This window comes from Glandiceps talaboti, chromosome 18 (assembly GCF_964340395.1).
Source record: "Glandiceps talaboti chromosome 18, keGlaTala1.1, whole genome shotgun sequence".
Taxonomy (NCBI): Eukaryota; Metazoa; Hemichordata; class Enteropneusta; family Spengelidae; genus Glandiceps; species Glandiceps talaboti.
In genome coordinates, this window is record NC_135566.1 from 22,108,068 (window position 1) to 22,134,634 (window position 26,567).

At 33.2% G+C, this 26,567-nt stretch overlaps 1 protein-coding gene across 2 annotated transcripts in view; it reads right to left on the bottom strand.

Annotated features, from left to right (window-relative positions):
* The window catches only part of LOC144448845 (F-box/WD repeat-containing protein 8-like), a 169,650-nt gene that overhangs the window by 3,870 nt on the left and 139,213 nt on the right, over positions 1-26,567 (bottom strand). For both annotated transcript variants that reach the window (XM_078139155.1, XM_078139154.1), the window contains 5 exons: positions 9,486-9,682; positions 8,618-8,848; positions 6,131-6,258; positions 2,708-2,884; positions 852-962 (listed from right to left, as the gene is read on the bottom strand). In XM_078139155.1, the coding sequence (XP_077995281.1) occupies positions 852-962; positions 2,708-2,884; positions 6,131-6,258; positions 8,618-8,848; positions 9,486-9,682 (844 nt within the window). The remainder of the gene's footprint in view (positions 1-851; positions 963-2,707; positions 2,885-6,130; positions 6,259-8,617; positions 8,849-9,485; positions 9,683-26,567) is intronic.

Genomic DNA, 26,567 nt, shown 5'->3' on the forward strand with positions numbered 1-26,567 from the left:
ATGTTTGATAATTATAGAGAATACACTTGACATACCTTTTATGTTTGATAATTATAGAGAATACACTTGTCATACCTTTTATGTTTGATAATTATAGAGAATACACTTGACATACCTTTTATGTTTGATAATTATAGAGAATACACTTGACATACCTTTTATGTTTGATAATTACAAAGAATACACTTGACATACCTTTTATGTTTGATAATTATACAGAATACACTTCAAGTCTTGACATACCTTTTATGTTTGATAATTATAGAGAATACACTTGACATACCTTTTATGTTTGATAATTATACAGAATACACTTGACATACCTTTCATGTTTGATAATTATAGAGAATACACTTGACATACCTTTTATGTTTGATAATTATAGAGAATACACTTGTCATACCTTTTATGTTTGATAATTATAGAGAATACACTTGACATACCTTTTATGTTTGATAATTATAGAGAATACACTTGACATACCTTTTATGTTTGATAATTACAAAGAATACACTTGACATACCTTTTATGTTTGATAATTATACAGAATACACTTCAAGTCTTGACATACCTTTTATGTTTGATAATTATAGAGAATACACTTGACATACCTTTTATGTTTGATAATTATAGAGAATACACTTGACATACCTTTTATGTTTAATAATTATACAGAATACACTTGACATACCTTTCATGTTTGATAATTATAGAGAATACACTTGACATACCTTTTGTGTTTGATAATTATAGAGAATAAACTTGACATACCTTTCATGTTTGATAATTATAGAGAATACACTTGACATACCTTTTATGTTTGATAATTATAGAGAATACTCTTGACATACCTTTTATGTTTAATAATTTCAAAGTCATCATCCTGCTGGTAGACATCTAATTGTGGGATATGAGCTGATATTAACTTAGATTTATCAAAGTGACAGTGTCGTACTGGATGTCTGAAACAAAGACACAAGGATTAGTGAATAACTAATTCCCATCTGATCTGTATACTCCCACTTACAGTATCAATCATTTAGTAAGATCTTTTCATGAACTTCACCAACTCTCCACAGACTTGTATACTAATCAATACTATGGCTGTTGTCATATGGGACTAAAGTGTCTGCAATTTATCAATCAGACATCAAGTCTGCCATTAACCAGCAGGCTTTAAATGATTCTAATTAAGGGTACTACATCAACACAGATAGCTTTGAGATTAATGAGTTTGACATGTCTTGATGAATCAGAGTTGTCATTGCCCATTTAGTGGGAATCAATAGAAAGACATGATTGTACTTTATTGAGGTGAACTTGGTAGATGAAACACTTTCAATGTCAAGTGTACACCACAATAATTACAGCTGTGGTAACCAAAAACTGATAATCTATTAGTAAATAGGTACAAAAACAGTTTAGATCTTAAATAAGTCACAATTATTGGATAATTCTGATAAACTAATAAAGGAAAAAACACCTGAAGTTCAAGGGTCAATACAACAGTTACAACCTGGAATTGGAATAACAAAATATTACAACCTGGAATAACAAAATATTACAACCTGGAATAACAAAATATTACAACCTGGAATAACAAAATATTACAACCTGGAATAACAAAATATTACAACCTGGAATAACAAAATATTACAACCTGGAATAACAAAATATTACAACCTGGAATGACAAAATATTACAACCTGGAATGACAAAATATTACAACCTGGAATGACAAAATATTACAACCTGGAATGACAAAATATTACAACCTGGAATGACAAAATGTTACAACCTGGAATAACAAAATATTACAACCTGGAATGACAAAATATTACAACCTGGAATGACAAAATATTACCACCTGGAATAACAAAATATTACAACCTGGAATAACAAAATATTACAACCTGGAATGACAAAATATTACAACCTGGAATAACAAAATATTTCAACCTGGAATGACAAAATATTACAACCTGGAATGACAAAATATTACAACCTGGAATGACAAAATATTACAACCTGGAATAACAAAATATTACAACCTGGAATAACAAAATATTACAACCTGGAATAACAAAATATTACAACCTGGAATAACAAAATATTACAACCTGGAATAACAAAATATTACAACCTGGAATAACAAAATATTACAACCTGTAATAACAAAGTGTTACAACCTGGAATAACAAAATATTACAACCTGGAATAACAAAATATTACAACCTGTAATAACAAAGTGTTACAACCTGGAATAACAAAATATTACAACCTGGAATAACAAAATATTACAACCTGGAATAACAAAATATTACAACCTGGAATGACAAAATATTACAACCTGTAATAACAAAATGTTACAGCCATTGGGTAAGAGAGACCTAGTTACAGACCTAGGTAACAAAGTGTTACAGATCTAGGTAACAAAGTGTTACAGCCCTAGCTAACAAAGTGTTACAGATCTAGGTAACAAAGTGTTACAGCCCTAGCTAACAAAGTGTTACAGATCTAGCTAACAAAGTGTTACAGCCCTAGGTAACAAAGTGTTACAGCCCTAGCTAACAAAGTGTTACATCCCTAGCTAACAAAGTGTTACAGCCCTAGCTAACAAAGTGTTACAGCCCGAGGTAATAAAGTGTTACAGCCCTTGGGTAACAAATGCATAATATGTTTCCCATCACTTGTCTGTATTCCTTACCTTGCATATGTTTCCCATAATTTACTGGCCATCTTGAGGTCCCATACACACAGCATGCCTTCATGGCCACCGCTCACTATTTTCCAGTCATCCATTTGAACTGAGGTAACAGAGCCAGCATGACCATAGAGTGACATTACAGGTGACTCACCACTTCTCAAGTCATACATTCGAACTCTGAAATGGCATAATGAAATGATGGAAAATATATCAAATGCATTGAAAATAGTGTTTTAACTAACAAAGAAGCAAGTTAGCCTCATAAAATATCTTCAGTATGATGGTAATTATTTTGGAAAAACAATGCATAGTCTGATTGTATGTTTTGCTTTAATCCAGCATGGTTTTTATTTGGATACATAACATGTACATGTATTGCAATCAATGAAAAAAGACACAACACTTTTAATGTCACAATTGTTGTTGCCATTGTTGTGTCTACCTGGAAAATTACTACATCATGCCAAACACAGCTATACAGGTTCATATGGACACAGCACACTACATTCGACACTTCTTGCTTCCACATGAAAAAACTCACACTGTAAGACATATCTAGCCATTCAACACTTCATGCTTCCACATGAAAAAACTCACACTGTAAGACATATCTAGCCATTCAACACTTCATGCTTCCACATGAAAAAACTCACACTGTAAGACATATCTAGCCATAGTTCTCTTCACCATGGCATGTTCAGATTTGTTTTACAAAAAACAAAAATAGTTGGAGACGATATGTCAACACGGTAGACTTCAGTGAGCATGGGCTATTTTTTGAAAGAAGACAAAACTGCTTCGTGTCACTTTGTGGTTGGTAAATGAACCCACTCAAAAGAAAATGAAATAAAGCGAGTACATAGTTTTCAAGAGGGATAGTTATCCAACAAATCTTTTCTCCTATGACGACATTGCTAAGATTTTGAAAGACCTAGATTGAATTATTAAACTACCAAATGTAAACTGAATGTCTTCCGTAAGGGCAAAGTTTTGAGATTGTCGTTCCTACAGACAATTGTTGGAATACAACAGTACATAATTATGTAATAAGTTATTTTTTCTCATTGCTTGCTATTCGCTCATTGCTGTTAGTGATCTCCTGGCCAACCACAACATGTACTGTGACATTTGTTGAGAATGTAAAAAAAAATAAGCGCATCATCATCACTTTAGACAACATTTCCTGACGAGAAACTATTTTTTCCTTTTTAGTGGCCTACAAAAATATGCCAATAATTTATTAAAACTAAAAGCTACATCAATGATATTTTCAGGACAAGTGCCCTTTGGTATCACAAATGCATGTATCAAATTATATGGAATTTGAAGTGTGCATTCTTGAGATATAGTCTAATTACCGAAAACCGTTAATTATGTAAATTTCTCATTAATATTCTTGGGATGTTTACCGAAACCTACTCAGTTCTTGTCACTACCCTACAGAACACATGCAATAAATTTCGTTTGAATTGAGCCAGTCATGTTTTAGAAAATGGTGATAAGGTCGCACCACTTTAGACGACATTTCCTGACGAGAAACTATTTTTTTCTTTTGTGGCCAATCAAAAATATGCCAATAACTTATTAAAACTAAAAGCTACATTATTAATATTTTTTAGGACAGGTGAGCTTTGGTATTGCAAATGTGTGTACCAAGCTATACTGAATTTGTAGCGTGCATTCTTGAGATATAGCCTAATTACCGAAAATCATTAATTACGTAAATTGCTCATTAATATTCACAGGATTTTTACCAAAACCTAATCAAGTCTTGCCATTTCCCTACGGAATACGTCTTCAAAATTTCGTTTGAATTGAGCAAGCCGTTATGGAGAAAACGATGACACAGACAGACAGACAGATAGACAGACAGACAGACAGACACACAGACACACAGACTTCCACCGATAAATGTATCTCTTCCTTACGGAAGAAAAAAGGAAGGGATAGAGAGCCTCAGAGGGAACTTAGTGTTCAATACTGACATAGCCACAGAAAATCTAACTTCCAGATTTTTTCTTAAAAGAAGCAAATCATAGACATAGCGACTTTGAAAACTATAGATTTTGGAGTACATGTACACATAAAATGGACCGTTCCGTTCCAAGACTTGGTCGCAGCCCACCCATCCATGAACATGGACTCGCCCATATTGAGACCACATGTTATTACATTGTGTCATGTGTTGTCTTCTAGTGAAGCCCTTTCTCATCCGATCTCTGTAAGTTCTATGGGTACGAAAATATTAGATCATTTTTGTCTCGATTACAAATTCAATAATTGGGAATTAAAATGTACCTTTTGTTCATTTCAGTGACATTTTATTTAGTGTCACCTAAGTAGTGTCGGTGAACAACACGAGACGTTATGTGTTTACATGTAAATGATTTGTTGATCAGAGTCAGCTTCAAGTTCACATGAGACTTCTGGTGTTGAAATCACAAGTCATCTATTACATTTGACGATTTAACTTAAAGTTGCACCTTTCCAGAAACGGTGAAATTTGCGTAAAATGACCTAGACAAAACTGGGCTGTACTAGGATGCAACCCTGTATGATCCCCACCCCATCCTAAATTCTTTATTGGGTTCTTTCAACTGCATATATGTCATCAATGAATGGATGAATTAGTTCTCTTACAATACATTACATGGTTGTTAATCATATAACAATCAGGTAATCTCAACTTACTACATCTTCGATAAAAGAGCTTTTAAATTAATAGTTAAGATATATTCAAAAATTTTGCACTAAATTACTTCTAGCAATTATCAATTTAACACGTTTTCATTGTAGCCATGCAAGACATAAAGACTGTCACATGACATACAGGCTGTCACATGACATGAGGGATTCATCACATGACATAAAGACTGTCACATGACATGAGGGATTCATAACATGACATAACAGCTGTCACATGACATGAGGGATTCATCACATGACATAACAGCTGTCACATGACATGAGGGATTCATCACATGACATAAGGGCTGTCACATGACATGAGGGATTCATTACACGACATATGGCTGTCACATGACATGAGGGATTCATCACATGACGTAGAGGCTGTCACATGACATGAGAGATCCATCACATTACATAACAGCTGTCACATGACATGAGGAATTCATCACATGACGTAAAGGCTGTCACATGACGAGGGATTCATTACATGACATATGGCTGTCACATGACATGAGGAATTCATCACATGACGTAAAGGCTGTCACATGACATGAGGAATTCATCACATGACGTAAAGGCTGTCACATGACATGAGGAATTCATCACATGACGTAAAGGCTGTCACATGACGAGGAATTCATCACATGACGTAAAGGCTGTCACATGACATGAGGAATTCATCACATGACGTAAAGGCTGTCACATGACATAATAATTACTATACAGACTTACTTTTTATCTTTACAACCAGTAACTATCATATTTGTAGGACTCTCTGCTAGATTTAGACATGACACTCCCCAACTATGACCACGTAGCGAGTTTAATATGCCACCTTTTTCCAAATCTAAAATCTTGACCTGAAATGAATAATTTTCATAATATTCATAATTATAATAAATAGAGTGATTGTTAACTCTGGTAAAGTATTAATTTATAATATCCTAACTACATATATTGTAGTACAGATAACATTTATATCATAAGTACTAGTATCTTGTGGTAACTGACACAAAACTATAGTCAGACATAAAAGTATAACATTGGTAGGAATATATATTAGGGCAACCTACTTAATTCAATGTTTCTCATTGTAACACTTTCAAAATAATTGGTCTGTCAGTTGGTTAAAACATGACAATTCAAGTCAGGAGGAAACTTTGAACCACATGTTTTATTAAATTTCCTAAATTTCACCAATAAATCATAATTTTCACTCAGATATGCACTTACTGGGTTGCCATCTGACAATCAGTGATGTTATGCCATCTGACAATCAGTGATGTTATGCCATCTGACAATCAGCGATGTTATGCCATATGACAATCAGTGATGTTATGCCATGTTATGCCATCTGACAATCAGTGATGTTATGCCATCTGACAATCAGTGATGTTATGCCATCTGACAATCAGCAATGTTATGCCATCTGACAATCAGTGATGTTATGCCATGTTATGCCATCTGACAATCAGTGATGTTATGCCATGTTATGCCATCTGACAATCAGTGATGTTATGCCATCTGACAATCAGTGATGTTATGCCATCTGACAATCAGTGATGTTATGCCATGTTATGCCCTCTGACAATCAGTGATGTTATGCCATCTGACAATCAGTGATGTTATGCCATCTGACAATCAGTGATGTTATGCCATCTGACAATCAGTGATGTTATGCCATCTGACAATCAGTGATGTTATGCCATCTATCAAATTTGAAGTTTTGATTTACTGGTTAGTACACTTCTGTATGTGTGGAATAACACAAACACAATGGTTCTACTAATACATGATATTGTGTACTAATTACTATTCATTCTTGACTTCTATAATTATTCATTCTAATTTCAACACACTTGATCACATTCATATAAGTATGACACTTAAAGGGTTACGATTAAAATCTAGCTTTGAAAACAGTTGTTTGGCAGATGGAGTTATACAAATAATTGGTTCAGAACAAAATGATCCAATATAATCCGCATTACAGTAACACTTCAATGTGATGACCTGGAATTGGAGCATAGCAATTTAAACTCTGTAAAAGAAAAAATGGTAATTTTCCCAAAACACAAGTCTTCAAGGAAGACATACTCCCCAAAAAAGTATTTCTTGTAGTGATTACAACAACTTCTTTAGTTTGTAAATTAGGTTGCAGGCTGTCAGTTCAAAAAGGACAACAACTATGGCATGCATGGCAATCAAACAGATACACTAACAACATCTGAAAGGGTTGTTCATTTCTTATCTATTATGTGTAGATCCTTGACAATTTCAGGCACATTAGCATTAATATTTATATTATCTTAATGATTTCAAAAAAGAAAGACATAGCTATTTGACCCTGAAGATGAAGATCAAGGTCAAAAGTCAGTGTGTCATTAGAAAGCTCATCATTTATAACAACGACGAAGGCACTTGAATAGGGTCTCCATCTGTTAAGCATCAAGAGTAATTGGCCAAAATGTGAATATTCATGACAAATATGGCCGCCATTTTGCCTTTATCATAAAAGGGTGTGAAACAAAGTGATGTGTATATGCAGACTATAGCATCTGGCATTTGTACAAGGTTTGGTTTAAATCAGTCCATGCATATCAGAGATATACATACACACTTTGACAATAATATGGCTATTTGACCTTGAAGATGGAGGTCAAGGTCAAAAGTCAATGTGCCATTAAAAAGCTCATGATTGATAACATGGGTGAAGATACTTTAATGAGGTCTCTATCTGTTAAACTTCAAGAGTTATCGGCCAAAATGTGAATATTTATGACAAATATGGCTGCCATTTCGCTGATGCCGTGAGGGTGGTAACACATGCGCTCTACAACATCTGACATTTGTACCAGGTTTGGTTGAAATTGGCACATGCATATTGTAGATTTAGGTTGATATGAACGGCCGGACGGTTGGATGGACGGACGGACAGGCGAATGGAGCCCAACGTAGTAGCCCCTCTTAGGCTTCGCCATTTGGGGGCTAATAAGCGGTACTTGGACCACGGCCATTCTATTTACAGTCCTAGTAGTGTTTACATAATATTATAGTTTCATCCATTTCAGGGGATTGATTTGCTTATTTATAGAGGTCCCAGTTGAAAAGTTAATTGTAAATACAATAATTGTAAAGTGTGACACTTAGAGTAAAAGTTTGTACCACATGCAATGAATTGATATAGGTCAAGGGTGAAAGAGGTCATGGGATACTTACTGTAAAACTTTCCTGAAAACCTGTAGAGTTGATACCACATGCAATGAATTGAGAATCAACATCTAGACATGTAGCTGGTGCAATCAACTGATGAAGTTTAATCACTTGATTGGATAATGAATTGATTGGATAATGATAGATGCCACCCATGGCACTATCTGTTGCCATAACAATATGCAAATCTGATGAGGAAGAGCTTTTACTAGTGGGAACAAATTTCATGAAGCTAATCTGAAAATTAGAACAAATATGATAGAGGTGACTATATCAGAGATTTGACAATAATTAACAATTGAGTTATTATAATGTGATTCACTACACTTCTAGCAATACTTCAATTTGTGTCAAAACTATAGTTATAGGCTATAGCTGTAAAGTGTTCCTTTTACATAAAGCTACATTAATATACAACTTTACCATTCAAACTATGAACAACAATAATATGATAAGAGAACTAACTTTGTCTTGCAATCTGAATCTGACTGTTTTCTACTGACCTGAAATAAACTATAAATGAAGTCCTTATGTGATAAGGTTCATGTCTTTGAATGACTTTAATCTGAAAGTAATCAACACATCATCTGATTTGCTCTCTCTATGTCTGCTACTCTAATAAGGCATTGTGACATACCATTGTATACAAACACTAAATCTGAAATATGTCAGCTGATATTGACTGACTTCATTATGAAATTCTTTACCTTGAATTGTGAGAACTGTGAGAATATACAAACCCTGTACAGGTGTATAACAAATTAACAACACTGTATCTACACAGTCACACACAGTAATAACGGTAGTCTTGTAGATATAAACACAAGGAAATATCAAATTGCTGTGGGTCAGGGAACGGAAATGAAAGACTCACTGGTTTTTCAGTTCTTGGGCGACATTGACATTTCCAGTAACCGTTAACATCTGAGACATCTATTCTCACAATGTGACCGGCTGCAGTTGCTATGACGGCATCATTCATTGCCATGGCGACACAGTGTATGTCCTCATCATGGTGGAAGTTGTGTATAATGGTGGTATTGTCCCTGTAATTCCACACGTCGACATCACCTGCAGATGAAAACCAATTAGGATAAAAAGCATTCCATATTTGAGAGACTTTTTCGACAATATTAAGTTCAGGTCACAGTCGTATTAGTCACCAGGAATGCATGAACACAAGCCTATGATACACAATTCAAGTTTTGTATGTATCAACTAGTGTCTTAGAAGTAATGTGCAAGATCAATAGTTCAATGCAGGATAATAAACTAAATTCTTTACTTCTGGAGGGGGGGGGGGAGGTTGAAGTCATCCTACAAAAAGGATTTTACTTTCAATGGATGTGTTTTATACCCCTAAATACAAATATTTCTCACAAAAGTCGTCAAATTGAGAAAGGCTTTTCATCACACAGTAAATACATGGCACTAAAATACAGTGTCAATAAAAGAGTTATTGATTGTGCTGTCTGAAAAAAATTCAATTTTGGCCAATTCATTTAGAGGGGGGAGGTGGGGGGGGAGGGGGGTCTGAGGCCTAACTAAAATAATTTTAGTTTTTATCCTACATTGCATTGCATCCTACATCACTATATATACTAATATTTACAGGATATTCTGTTTGTCTAATATTTACAGGATATTCAGTTTGTCTAATACTTACAGGATATTCTGTTTGTCTAATAGTTACATGATATTCTGTTTGTCTAATACTTACAGGATATTCTGTTTGTCTGATAGTTACAGGATATTCTGTTTGTCTAATACTTACAGGATATTCTGTTTGTCTGATAGTTACAGGATATTCTGTTTGTCTAATATTTATAGGATATTCTGTTTGTCTAATATTTACAGGATATTCTGTTTGTCTGATAGTTACAGGATATTCTGTTTGTCTAATATTTACAGGATATTAAGTTTGTCTAATATTTACAGGATATTCTGTTTGTCTGATAGTTACAGGATATTCTGTTTGTCTAATATTTACAGGATATTCTGTTTGTCTAATATTTACAGGATATTCTGTTTGTCTAATACTTACAGGATATTCTGTTTGTCTAATACTTACAGGATATTCTGTTTGTCTAATATTTACAGGATATTCTGTTTGTCTAATACTTACAGGATATTCTGTTTGTCTAATATTTACAGGATATTCTGTTTGTCTAATACTTACAGGATATTCTGTTTGTCTAATATTTACAGGATATTCTGTTTGTCTAATATTTACAGGATATTCTGTTTGTCTAATACTTACAGGATATTCTGTTTGTCTAATACTTACAGGATATTCTGTTTGTCTAATACTTACAGGATATTCTGTTTGTCTAATATTTACAGGATATTCTGTTTGTCTAATATTTACAGGATATTCTGTTTGTCTAATACTTACAGGATATTCTGTTTGTCTAATATTTACAGGATATTCTGTTTGTCTAATATTTACAGGATATTCTGTTTGTCTAATACTTACAGGATATTCTGTTTGTCTAATACTTACAGGATATTCTGTTTGTCTAATATTTACAGGATATTCTGTTTGTCTAATAGTTACATGATATTCTGTTTGTCTTATACAGGATATTCTGTTTGTCTAATATTTACAGGATATTCTGTTTGTCTAATACTTACAGGATATTCTGTTTGTCTAATATTTACAGGATATTCTGTTTGTCTAATATTTACAGGATATTCTGTTTGTCTAATATTTACAGGATATTCTGTTTGTCTAATACTTACAGGATATTCTGTTTGTCTAATATTTACAGGATATTCTGTTTGTCTAATATTTACAGGATATTCTGTTTGTCTAATAGTTACATGATATTCAGTTTGTCTAATACTTACAGGATATTCTGTTTGTCTAATATTTACAGGATATTCTGTTTGTCTAATATTTACAGGATATTCTGTTTGTCTAATACTTACAGGATATTCTGTTTGTCTAATACAGGATATTCTGTTTGTTTAATATTTACAGGATATTCTGTTTGTCTAATACTTACAGGATATTCTGTTTGTCTAATATTTACAGGATATTATGTTTGTCTAATATTTACAGGATATTCTGTTTGTCTAATACTTACATGATATTCTGTTTGTCTAATATTTACAGGATATTATGTTTGTCTAATATTTACAGGATATTCTGTTTGTCTAATAGTTACATGATATTCTGTTTGTCTAATATTTACAGGATATTCTGTTTGTCTAATAGTTACATGATATTCTGTTTGTCTAATATTTACAGGATATTATGTTTGTCTAATATTTACAGGATATTCTGTTTGTCTAATAGTTACATGATATTCTGTTTGTCTAATATTTACAGGATATTCTGTTTGTCTAATACTTACAGGATATTCTGTTTGTCTAATATTTACAGGATATTATGTTTGTCTAATATTTACAGGATATTCTGTTTGTCTAATACTTACATGATATTCTGTTTGTCTAATATTTACAGGATATTATGTTTGTCTAATATTTACAGGATATTCTGTTTGTCTAATAGTTACATGATATTCTGTTTGTCTAATATTTACAGGATATTCTGTTTGTCTAATAGTTACATGATATTCTGTTTGTCTAATATTTACAGGATATTATGTTTGTCTAATATTTACAGGATATTCTGTTTGTCTAATAGTTACATGATATTCTGTTTGTCTAATATTTACAGGATATTCTGTTTGTCTAATAGTTACATGATATTCTGTTTGTCTAATATTTACAGGATATTCTGTTTGTCTAATATTTACAGGATATTCTGTTTGTCTAATACTTACATGATATTATGTTTGTCTAATATTTACAGGATATTCTGTTTGTCTAATACTTACAGGATATTCTGTTTGTCTAATACTTACAGGATATTCTGTTTGTCTAATAGTTACAGGATATTCTGTTTGTCTAATACTTACAGGATATTCTGTTTGTCTAATACTTACAGGATATTCTGTTTGTCTAATATTTACAGGATATTCTGTTTGTCTAATATTTACAGGATATTCTGTTTGTCTAATACTTACAGGATATTCTGTTTGTCTAATACTTACAGGATATTCTGTTTGTCTAATATTTACAGGATATTCTGTTTGTCTAATATTTACAGGATATTCTGTTTGTCTAATATTTACAGGATATTCTGTTTGTCTAATACTTACAGGATATTCTGTTTGTTTAATATTTACAGGATATTCTGTTTGTCTAATATTTACAGGATATTCTGTTTGTCTAATACTTACATGATATTCTGTTTGTCTAATATTTACAGGATATTATGTTTGTCTAATATTTACAGGATATTCTGTTTGTCTAATAGTTACATGATATTCTGTTTGTCTAATATTTACAGGATATTCTGTTTGTCTAATAGTTACATGATATTCTGTTTGTCTAATATTTACAGGATATTATGTTTGTCTAATATTTACAGGATATTCTGTTTGTCTAATAGTTACATGATATTCTGTTTGTCTAATATTTACAGGATATTCTGTTTGTCTAATACTTACAGGATATTCTGTTTGTCTAATATTTACAGGATATTATGTTTGTCTAATATTTACAGGATATTCTGTTTGTCTAATACTTACATGATATTCTGTTTGTCTAATATTTACAGGATATTCTGTTTGTCTAATATTTACAGGATATTCTGTTTGTCTAATAGTTACATGATATTCTGTTTGTCTAATATTTACAGGATATTCTGTTTGTCTAATAGTTACATGATATTCTGTTTGTCTAATATTTACAGGATATTATGTTTGTCTAATATTTACAGGATATTCTGTTTGTCTAATAGTTACATGATATTCTGTTTGTCTAATATTTACAGGATATTCTGTTTGTCTAATAGTTACATGATATTCTGTTTGTCTAATATTTACAGGATATTCTGTTTGTCTAATATTTACAGGATATTCTGTTTGTCTAATAGTTACAGGATATTCTGTTTGTCTAATATTTACAGGATATTCTGTTTGTCTAATACTTACAGGATATTCTGTTTGTCTAATACTTACAGGATATTCTGTTTGTCTAATATTTACAGGATATTCTGTTTGTCTAATAGTTACATGATATTCTGTTTGTCTTATACAGGATATTCTGTTTGTCTAATATTTACAGGATATTCTGTTTGTCTAATACTTACAGGATATTCTGTTTGTCTAATATTTACAGGATATTCTGTTTGTCTAATAGTTACATGATATTCTGTTTGTCTAATACTTACAGGATATTATGTTTGTCTAATATTTACAGGATATTCTGTTTGTCTAATAGTTACATGATATTCTGTTTGTCTAATATTTACAGGATATTCTGTTTGTCTAATAGTTACATGATATTCTGTTTGTCTAATATTTACAGGATATTCTGTTTGTCTAATATTTACAGGATATTCTGTTTGTCTAATAGTTACAGGATATTCTGTTTGTCTAATATTTACAGGATATTCTGTTTGTCTAATACTTACAGGATATTCTGTTTGTCTAATACTTACAGGATATTCTGTTTGTCTAATATTTACAGGATATTCTGTTTGTCTAATACTTACAGGATATTCTGTTTGTCTAATATTTACAGGATATTCTGTTTGTCTAATACTTACAGGATATTCTGTTTGTCTAATATTTACAGGATATTCTGTTTGTCTAATATTTACAGGATATTCTGTTTGTCTAATACTTACAGGATATTCTGTTTGTCTAATACTTACAGGATATTCTGTTTGTCTAATACTTACAGGATATTCTGTTTGTCTAATATTTACAGGATATTCTGTTTGTCTAATATTTACAGGATATTCTGTTTGTCTAATACTTACAGGATATTCTGTTTGTCTAATATTTACAGGATATTCTGTTTGTCTAATATTTACAGGATATTCTGTTTGTCTAATACTTACAGGATATTCTGTTTGTCTAATACTTACAGGATATTCTGTTTGTCTAATATTTACAGGATATTCTGTTTGTCTAATAGTTACATGATATTCTGTTTGTCTTATACAGGATATTCTGTTTGTCTAATATTTACAGGATATTCTGTTTGTCTAATACTTACAGGATATTCTGTTTGTCTAATATTTACAGGATATTCTGTTTGTCTAATATTTACAGGATATTCTGTTTGTCTAATATTTACAGGATATTCTGTTTGTCTAATACTTACAGGATATTCTGTTTGTCTAATATTTACAGGATATTCTGTTTGTCTAATATTTACAGGATATTCTGTTTGTCTAATAGTTACATGATATTCAGTTTGTCTAATACTTACAGGATATTCTGTTTGTCTAATATTTACAGGATATTCTGTTTGTCTAATATTTACAGGATATTCTGTTTGTCTAATACTTACAGGATATTCTGTTTGTCTAATACAGGATATTCTGTTTGTCTAATATTTACAGGATATTCTGTTTGTCTAATACTTACATGATATTCTGTTTGTCTAATATTTACAGGATATTATGTTTGTCTAATATTTACAGGATATTCTGTTTGTCTAATAGTTACAGGATATTATGTTTGTCTAATATTTACAGGATATTCTGTTTGTCTAATAGTTACATGATATTCTGTTTGTCTAATATTTACAGGATATTCTGTTTGTCTAATATTTACAGGATATTCTGTTTGTCTAATAGTTACATGATATTCTGTTTGTCTAATACTTACAGGATATTCTGTTTGTCTAATACTTACATGATATTCTGTTTGTCTAATACAGGATATTCTGTTTCTGCAATATCTACAGGATATTCTGTTTGGCTAATAGTTACAGTATATTCTGTTTGTCTAATATTTACAGGATATTCTGTTTGTCTAAAAATTCATGTTTTTGACTAGTACAAAAGGTAAGTACACCATAAGTTTAAAATCATAAGTTTAAATTCATGTTATAATTAAAATATTCACAAGGATGGGAAATGAATACGAAACTATTTCCAGATTGTTGACTACACAAGCTGTGACAATTAATACCCTAACTGGAAGAGTAGTGGACAAAAAGTCTGATAAAGACCCTGACCATAAAGTTGTGATAAAATAGTGACATGCTATCAAAGACAAAGTAGACATTGACAGAGATTGTGATATATCAAGATGAATACAATGTTGTATGCTAGTAAATCTACAGATTATTGCCTACATTACTTTCAACACTGTCCATAAAATCTACTTATTCTATTCATTCCATGTCTACTGCTATTAATATCAATCGGCCATACTCAACCATTTACTGTAGTTTAGTTTGGTAGTATCAACCCATACAAAATGAACACTATCTCCTATTAACCTGTACAAAATGAACACTATCTCCTAGTTTGTCAGTAAATTGCTTATCCATATGCTAGTCCATGCTAACAATAGGTGTTCATTTACTGAATGACTATCCAGTTGCCTATCCAACCATGTTGCTATCTTTGCAATATAAGTGATCATTTGGCTGTTGCTATGGGCATGCTCATGTTGCTAGATACATTTGCATACATTTTTTGAATGTTCATTTACTTGTCTATGAATCCCTGATGTTACCTTCGCAATATACATGATCATTTGGTTGTTGTTATGGGTGTGGTCTTGTTGCTAGGCAAATTTACATACATTTTTTTCAATTGTCTATTAATCCCTGTTATCTTTGTTGTGAAACACACGACCGTTCGGCTGTTACTATGGGCATGGTCATGGTTTCTAGGGATATTTGCATACATTTTTAAAATGTTTACTCACTTGCCTACCAGAAGATGTTATTTAACCAAAATATACTGCCATTTGGTTGTTGCTAAGGGCGTGGTCATGGTTGCTGGGGCCAATTTTGTCAACATGTTTTGAAGAAACACACACACACACACACATACACACACACACACATACATACATACACACATACACACACATCCAGACAGACAGACAGACAGACAGACAGACAGACAGACAGACAGACAGACAGACAGAAGCCGGGCGATCCCTATAGCACTACTGAACCTCAGTTCAGTTGTGCTGATAAAACTATTCTTCCAATTTGTAATGGCTGTACATCTGATAGGAAGAAATAGCAACACAGAGACCATTTGGAAAACATTGGAAAACCTGAACTAGACACTCACACATGAAAAAAAATATTATAATAAAATAAAATAAAAAGTCTACCAACCCCCACCTATTTTAAAATTGAATGTAATCAGAACCACACAATTTTTGTATATGCCTTAGGCACATGCACTCCAAGTACCAAAGCAACGTACCAAAGAAAGTCAGAAAAGAAGTTGAAAATAAAAGTTGATGATTGAATGCACAGAGCCAAGTTATCTATCTCAAGTTCAAGTCCATTCAGCTATCACTGAATAAAAAGTGGTCTTCGTAAATGTATTGAAACTGTGTCATTTTATAATGTCTTTTCTTTACTCTAAGAAACAACAATTCCACATACAGTATCTATCTATCTATCTATCTATCTAGAAGACTCATAAGATATCCGAGAAACACAAATCTGAATTGATGTGGCTCCAGGAGTCAAACTGGTGTGTTCTTAATCCGTATTTATCAATATTTAGTTTATACGGCAATCCAACCAATCTAGTGTCTAACTTAATTGCTCTCTTCTTTATGACATACTACCCTAGGGTTCATATCCAATTGCCTTCCTCTACTCCTTCCTCTTTCTTTAAACATTTTTATTAATCTCATATGTCTAATTTGTCCTAATCTTGCAGGACATTAGTAAATATCTGTTGGAGCCAGTCCTGTCTATGTTGCCATCTGATCGGCTTAATTTTGGTAATTAAATCAGTGCCTTGCTACATACCCAATCTTTGATTTTTATTAAATAGTTGTAGAGACAGCTCTTTCTGAGTCTCAATGTCTTCAATTTTTGACAAATTCTATCTGTTCAGTTAAACCCATTGCAACTTATTACTAAGTCAAATTGTAAAGTAGGCTTATTATTCTGGAGGTCATGGCTGGGTCTGAATCTGTCATCGTTGATCTAAGGAATAATAAAGGAGCTAATTCAAGGCTTTATATTGCCATGGTGACACATGTACACAGATTTGATTAAAGGAAACTTCCACTTCAAGAATACACATATAAAATATAACATTCTCATTTAATTACTTCAATTCACTGGACTATCTAAACATAGAATATATATATATATAATATATATATATATATATATATATATATATATATATATATATATATATATATATATATATATATATATATATATATATATATATATATATATATATATATATATATATAGTTTTGGTAGTACTGGAACTCTTTCTTGGGTGTAACTCGGAGTTTCACGCATATTGCGATCATCAGACACTCGTGTCTGATGTGTTTATTTATATATATATATATATATATATATATATATATATATATATATATATATATATATATACTCGACTCGGTAAGTATCAATCTGCTAAGACAGTGCTCTATACCGCAGTGACAGAGCGTAATATATATATATATATATATATATATATATATATATATATATATATATATATATATATATATATATATATATATATATATATATATATATATATATATATCTATCATTCAAAAGAATAAGGATTGTTGCGATCACCGGTCAAGTAACGTTAAGTTCCAATTTCAATGTTCAACAATTCCATTTCACGTGATATGAGTTTAATGTTTGTATGTAAATATTGCATAATAAGATGGTCGGACTAAACTATTCCTTACGGGGGGTTTACTTCTGTAGTTCGCAAGCGAGTATTTCCCTTCATGGCGACATGTCGAGACCAGCTCATATTTTTTGTTCAGTAATATACTCTTTTCAGCATTGATTATACAGAGTTTCCAAGTTAAACAGAGGTTACAATGTTTCGTCTCACTTGTATAAGCAGCCGCTTGGGTGATGATATCCCACTTGATATCATATATGGCTGGTTTATTTCCTTCAAATTCCAAACTTGTTTGGATAGCTCTGTGCAGTACTGTAGCTTCTTATGAGTAAATGTGTGTTAGTGGTCTGAGAATCGTTGTTTAAATGTGTTTTCTGTTAGCCCAAAGTATAGTTTTGTGCCCTGTATAATACGTTGATTGATAGGCAGTGGCCGTTGAGTGGACACTGTTACGATCTCTACAGCTGCAGGATTTATTATCTTTCTGTGTATGGTCTGTTCTGACTGACTTGTTGTGCGTTTTGACAATACTCGACATGTTCGGCATGCAACTGTAGCTTAACTTCAGATTTCCTTTGTTGAAGATCTTATGTAGTTTGGGGTTTGGGGGGAAATGCCTCTCAATAAAATGGAGAAATATCTTGTCTCCATATATGTTAAATTTTCCTTATAGCTGCTGTTTTTCAGGGCATCATTGTAGAAAGTTGCAGCTTTTTCAAACACTTCTTTGCTGGATGATATGCAGGGGACACGTTTGCTTATTGTCGTCGGTAGATGACGTATTAAAGTAGGGGGTGGTTTGAGAGAGTATTGATGTACACTGGTTGGTCATTTGGTTTCCTGTATGGACTGTATTCTCCATTTAAGAGGTTTAGAGTGGTGTCTAGAAAGTTTGTGATTTTTAAATTGGTTTGTACATATATGGTTATTTTCAATCCGAGTGCACCGAAGACTTTGGTTATTTCTTTCTTTATACATTCTGCTTGATTCCCATTGATGTTTTTGAAGACAGCTAAACCGTCGTCTTTATATAGGCCAATATTGCTCAACACACATTGATATTCGCAAAACAACACACTAATATATCAGAACAAGATGTTGAAATAATCATGCACTGCAGAAAATCATTGCTATTCGATAAAGAAATCCCTTGGGCTAAGATGGACAACAGAGACCAATTTGATGTCACAATGGGAAGTTATGACGGTACTGAGATATGTGAGCTAGTAGGTACGTACATCCTCAATTCTCTCGCAGAAAAGTACCAGAAGAGCAATATTGGCCTATATAGAGACGATGGTTTAGCTGTCTTCAAAAACATCAATGGGATCGAATCAAGCAGAATGTATAAACATATTTAAGAGGCATTTTCCTTAATAAACTCAGACCATGTCAGTAGTCTGAGCCATAAAACAGCATGTAAATGGTATTTTCAGACCATGTCAGTAGTCTGAGCCATAAAACAGCATGTAAATGGTATTTTCAGACCATGTCAGTAGTCTCAGCCATAAAACAGCATGTAAATGGTATTTTCTGACCATGTCAGTAGTCTGAGCCATAAAACAGCATGTAAGTGGTATTTTCAGACCATGTCAGTAGTCTGAGCCATAAAACAGCATGTAAGTGGTATTTTCAGACCATGTCAGTAGTCTCAGCCATAAAACAGCATGTAAATGGTATTTTCAGACCATGTCAGTAGTCTCAGCCATAAAACAGCATGTAAGTGGTATTTTCAGACCATGTCAGTAGTCTGAGCCATAAAACAGCATGTAAATGGTATTTTCAGACCATGTCAGTAGTCTGAGCCATAAAACAGCATGTAAATGGTATTTTCAGACCATGTCAGTAGTCTCAGCCATAAAACAGCATGTAAATGGTATTTTCTGACCATGTCAGTAGTCTGAGCCATAAAACAGCATGTAAATGGTATTTTCAGACCATGTCAGTAGTCTGAGCCATAAAACAGCATGTAAGTGGTATTTTCAGACCATGTCAGTAGTCTGAGCCATAAAACAGCATGTAAATGGTATTTTCAGACCATGTCAGTAGTCTGAGCCATAAAACAGCATGTAAGTGGTATTTTCAGACCATGTCAGTAGTCTGAGCCATAAAACAGCATGTAAATGGTATTTTCAGACCATGTCAGTAGTCTCAGCCATAAAACAGCATGTAAATGGTATTTTCAGACCATGTCAGTAGTCTGAGCCATAAAACAGCATGTAAATGGTATTTTCAGACCATGTCAGTAGTCTGAGCCATAAAACAGCATGTAAATGGTATTTTCTGACCATGTCAGTAGTCTGAGCCATAAAACAGCATGTAAATGGTATTTTCAGACCATGTCAGTAGTCTCAGCCATAAAACAGCATGTAAATGGTATTTTCTGACCATGTCAGTAGTCTGAGCCATAAACCAGCATGTAAATGGTATTTTCAGACCATGTCAGTAGTCTGAGCCATAAAACAGCATGTAAGTGGTATTTTCAGACCATGTCAGTAGTCTGAGCCATAAAACAGCATGTAAATGGTATTTTCAGACCATGTCAGTAGTCTGAGCCATAAAACAGCATGTAAATGGTATTTTCAGACCATGTCAGTAGTCTGAGCCATAAAACAGCATGTAAATGGTATTTTCAGACCATGTCAGTAGTCTGAGCCATAAAACAGCATGTAAATGGTATTTTCAGACCATGTCAGTAGTCTGAGCCATAAAACAGCATGTAAATGGTATTTTCAGACCATGTCAGTAGTCTCAGCCATAAAACAGCATGTAAATGGTATTTTCAGACCATGTCAGTAGTCTCAGCCATAAAACAGCATGTAAATGGTATTTTCAGACCATGTCAGTAGTCTGAGCCATAAAACAGCATGTAAATGGTATTTTCTGACCATGTCAGTAGTCTGAGCCATAAAACAGCATGTAAATGGTATTTTCAGACCATGTCAGTAGTCTGAGCCATAAAACAGCATGTAAGTGGTATTTTCAGACCATGTCAGTAGTCTGAGCCATAAAACAGCATGTAAATGGTATTTTCAGACCATGTCAGTAGTCTCAGCCATAAAACAGCATGTAAATGGTATTTTCAGACCATGTCAGTAGTCTGAGCCATAAAACAGCATGTAAATGGTATTTTCTGACCATGTCAGTAGTCTGAGCCATAAAACAGCATGTAAATGGTATTTTCAGACCATGTCAGTAGTCTGAGCCATAAAACAGCATGTAAATGGTATTTTCAGACCATGTCAGTAGTCTCAGCCATAAAACAGCATGTAAATGGTATTTTCTGACCATGTCAGTAGTCTGAGCCATAAAACAGCATGTAAATGGTATTTTCAGACCATGTCAGTAGTCTGAGCCATAAAACAGCATGTAAATGGTATTTTCAGACCATGTCAGTAGTCTGAGCCATAAAACAGCATGTAAGTGGTATTTTCAGACCATGTCAGTAGTCTGAGCCATAAAACAGCATGTAAATGGTATTTTCAGACCATGTCAGTAGTCTGAGCCATAAAACAGCATGTAAGTGGTATTTTCAGACCATGTCAGTAGTCTGAGCCATAAAACAGCATGTAAATGGTATTTTCAGACCATGTCAGTAGTCTCAGCCATAAAACAGCATGTAAATGGTATTTTCAGACCATGTCAGTAGTCTGAGCCATAAAACAGCATGTAAATGGTATTTTCTGACCATGTCAGTAGTCTGAGCCATAAAACAGCATGTAAATGGTATTTTCTGACCATGTCAGTAGTCTGAGCCATAAAACAGCATGTAAATGGTATTTTCAGACCATGTCAGTAGTCTCAGCCATAAAACAGCATGTAAATGGTATTTTCTGACCATGTCAGTAGTCTGAGCCATAAACCAGCATGTAAATGGTATTTTCAGACCATGTCAGTAGTCTGAGCCATAAAACAGCATGTAAATGGTATTTTCAGACCATGTCAGTAGTCTGAGCCATAAAACAGCATGTAAATGGTATTTTCAGACCATGTCAGTAGTCTGAGCCATAAAACAGCATGTAAATGGTATTTTCAGACCATGTCAGTAGTCTGAGCCATAAAACAGCATGTAAATGGTATTTTCAGACCATGTCAGTAGTCTCAGCCATAAAACAGCATGTAAATGGTATTTTCAGACCATGTCAGTAGTCTCAGCCATAAAACAGCATGTAAATGGTATTTTCAGACCATGTCAGTAGTCTCAGCCATAAAACAGCATGTAAATGGTATTTTCAGACCATGTCAGTAGTCTGAGCCATAAAACAGCATGTAAATGGTATTTTCAGACCATGTCAGTAGTCTGAGCCATAAAACAGCATGTAAATGGTATTTTCTGACCATGTCAGTAGTCTGAGCCATAAAACAGCATGTAAATGGTATTTTCAGACCATGTCAGTAGTCTGAGCCATAAAACAGCATGTAAATGGTATTTTCAGACCATGTCAGTAGTCTGAGCCATAAAACAGCATGTAAGTGGTATTTTCAGACCATGTCAGTAGTCTCAGCCATAAAACAGCATGTAAATGGTATTTTCTGACCATGTCAGTAGTCTGAGCCATAAAACAGCATGTAAGTGGTATTTTCAGACCATGTCAGTAGTCTGAGCCATAAAACAGCATGTAAATGGTATTTTCAGACCATGTCAGTAGTCTCAGCCATAAAACAGCATGTAAATGGTATTTTCAGACCATGTCAGTAGTCTGAGCCATAAAACAGCATGTAAATGGTATTTTCTGACCATGTCAGTAGTCTGAGCCATAAAACAGCATGTAAATGGTATTTTCTGACCATGTCAGTAGTCTGAGCCATAAAACAGCATGTAAATGGTATTTTCAGACCATGTCAGTAGTCTCAGCCATAAAACAGCATGTAAATGGTATTTTCTGACCATGTCAGTAGTCTGAGCCATAAACCAGCATGTAAATGGTATTTTCAGACCATGTCAGTAGTCTGAGCCATAAAACAGCATGTAAATGGTATTTTCAGACCATGTCAGTAGTCTGAGCCATAAAACAGCATGTAAATGGTATTTTCAGACCATGTCAGTAGTCTGAGCCATAAAACAGCATGTAAATGGTATTTTCAGACCATGTCAGTAGTCTGAGCCATAAAACAGCATGTAAATGGTATTTTCAGACCATGTCAGTAGTCTCAGCCATAAAACAGCATGTAAATGGTATTTTCAGACCATGTCAGTAGTCTCAGCCATAAAACAGCATGTAAATGGTATTTTCAGACCATGTCAGTAGTCTCAGCCATAAAACAGCATGTAAATGGTATTTTCAGACCATGTCAGTAGTCTGAGCCATAAAACAGCATGTAAATGGTATTTTCAGACCATGTCAGTAGTCTGAGCCATAAAACAGCATGTAAATGGTATTTTCTGACCATGTCAGTAGTCTGAGCCATAAAACAGCATGTAAATGGTATTTTCAGACCATGTCAGTAGTCTGAGCCATAAAACAGCATGTAAATGGTATTTTCAGACCATGTCAGTAGTCTGAGCCATAAAACAGCATGTAAGTGGTATTTTCAGACCATGTCAGTAGTCTCAGCCATAAAACAGCATGTAAATGGTATTTTCAGACCATGTCAGTAGTCTGAGCCATAAAACAGCATGTAAGTGGTATTTTCAGACCATGTCAGTAGTCTGAGCCATAAAACAGCATGTAAATGGTATTTTCAGACCATGTCAGTAGTCTCAGCCATAAAACAGCATGTAAATGGTATTTTCAGACCATGTCAGTAGTCTGAGCCATAAAACAGCATGTAAATGGTATTTTCTGACCATGTCAGTAGTCTGAGCCATAAAACAGCATGTAAATGGTATTTTCAGACCATGTCAGTAGTCTGAGCCATAAAACAGCATGTAAATGGTATTTTCAGACCATGTCAGTAGTCTCAGCCATAAAACAGCATGTAAATGGTATTTTCTGACCATGTCAGTAGTCTGAGCCATAAAACAGCATGTAAATGGTATTTTCAGACCATGTCAGTAGTCTGAGCCATAAAACAGCATGTAAGTGGTATTTTCAGACCATGTCAGTAGTCTGAGCCATAAAACAGCATGTAAATGGTATTTTCAGACCATGTCAGTAGTCTGAGCCATAAAACAGCATGTAAATGGTATTTTCAGACCATGTCAGTAGTCTGAGCCATAAAACAGCATGTAAATGGTATTTTCAGACCATGTCAGTAGTCTGAGCCATAAAACAGCATGTAAATGGTATTTTCAGACCATGTCAGTAGTCTGAGCCATAAAACAGCATGTAAATGGTATTTTCAGACCATGTCAGTAGTCTGAGCCATAAAACAGCATGTAAATGGTATTTTCAGACCATGTCAGTAGTCTGAGCCATAAAACAGCATGTAAATGGTATTTTCAGACCATGTCAGTAGTCTCAGCCATAAAACAGCATGTAAATGGTATTTTCAGACCATGTCAGTAGTCTGAGCCATAAAACAGCATGTAAATGGTATTTTCAGACCATGTCAGTAGTCTCAGCCATAAAACAGCATGTAAATGGTATTTTCAGACCATGTCAGTAGTCTGAGCCATAAAACAGCATGTAAATGGTATTTTCAGACCATGTCAGTAGTCTGAGCCATAAAACAGCATGTAAATGGTATTTTCAGACCATGTCAGTAGTCTCAGCCATAAAACAGCATGTAAATGGTATTTTCAGACCATGTCAGTAGTCTGAGCCATAAAACAGCATGTAAATGGTATTTTCAGACCATGTCAGTAGTCTGAGCCATAAAACAGCATGTAAATGGTATTTTCTGATGACGATTAACGTGAATATCATGATCTTTAACATCCCATATCAGAAAAGATATTTCGTGTTAAACATCATCAAGAATGATTGATCTGGCCATATGTATATAATAAAATATCATATTGTACAGATAAACTCAAAGTTGACTATAAAACACTCATTATTCACTTATCTAATATTTTTACTTGGAGGTCATACCACATCAAATACATCAAATGATGCATTGCCTCAAAGGTAAACTTGTTAATATTGAAATTCTAATTTTAATTAGTAAACTGCAAATCAACTGTATATATACCAATTAATTTGTAAAGTTGATCATTAGATGATATCATTTTATACTTGTTTATTGCAAATGCTAAGGATAAATCAATGATACTGTGTTGTATACAGTAAATGCTAAGGATAAATCAATGATACTGTGTGTTGTATACAGTAAATACTAAGGATAAATCAATGATACTGTGTGTTGTATACAGTAAATGCTAAGGATAAATCAATGATACTGTGTTGTATACAGTAAATACTAAGGATAAATCAATGATACTGTGTGTTGTATACAGTAAATGCTAAGGATAAATCAATGATACTGTGTTGTATACAGTAAATGCTAAGGATAAATCAATGATACTGTGTGTTGTATACAGTAAATACTAAGGATAAATCAATGATACTGTGTGTTGTATACAGTAAATGCTAAGGATAAATCAATGATACTGTGTTGTATACAGTAAATGCTAAGGATAAATCAATGATACTGTGTGTTGTATACAGTAAATGCTAAGGATAAATCAATGATACTGTGTTGTATACAGTAAATACTAAGGATAAATCAATGATACTGTGTGTTGTATACAGTAAATGCTAAGGATAAATTAATGATACTGTGTGTTGTATACAGTAAATACTAAGGATAAATCAATGATACTGTGTGTTGTATACAGTAAATACTAAGGATAAATCAATGATACTGTGTTGTATACAGTAAATACTAAGGATAAATCAATGATACTGTGTTGAATACAGTAAATGCTAAGGATAAATCAATGATACTGTGTTGTATACAGTAAATACTAAGGATAAATCAATGATACTGTGTTGAATACAGTAAATGCTAAGGATAAATCAATGATACTGTGTTGAATACAGTAAATACTAAGGATAAATCAATGATACTGTGTTGTATACAGTAAATACTAAGGATAAATCAATGATACTGTGTTGTATACAGTAAATGCTAAGGATAAATCAATGATACTGTGTTGTATACAGTAAATACTAAGGATAAATTAATGATACTGTGTGTTGTATACAGTAAATACTAAGGATAAATCAATGATACTGTGTTGTATACAGTAAATGCTAAGGATAAATCAATGATACTGTGTGTTGTATACAGTAAATGCTAAGGATAAATCAATGATACTGTGTTGTATACAGTAAATGCTAAGGATAAATTAATGATACTGTGTGTTGTATACAGTAAATAC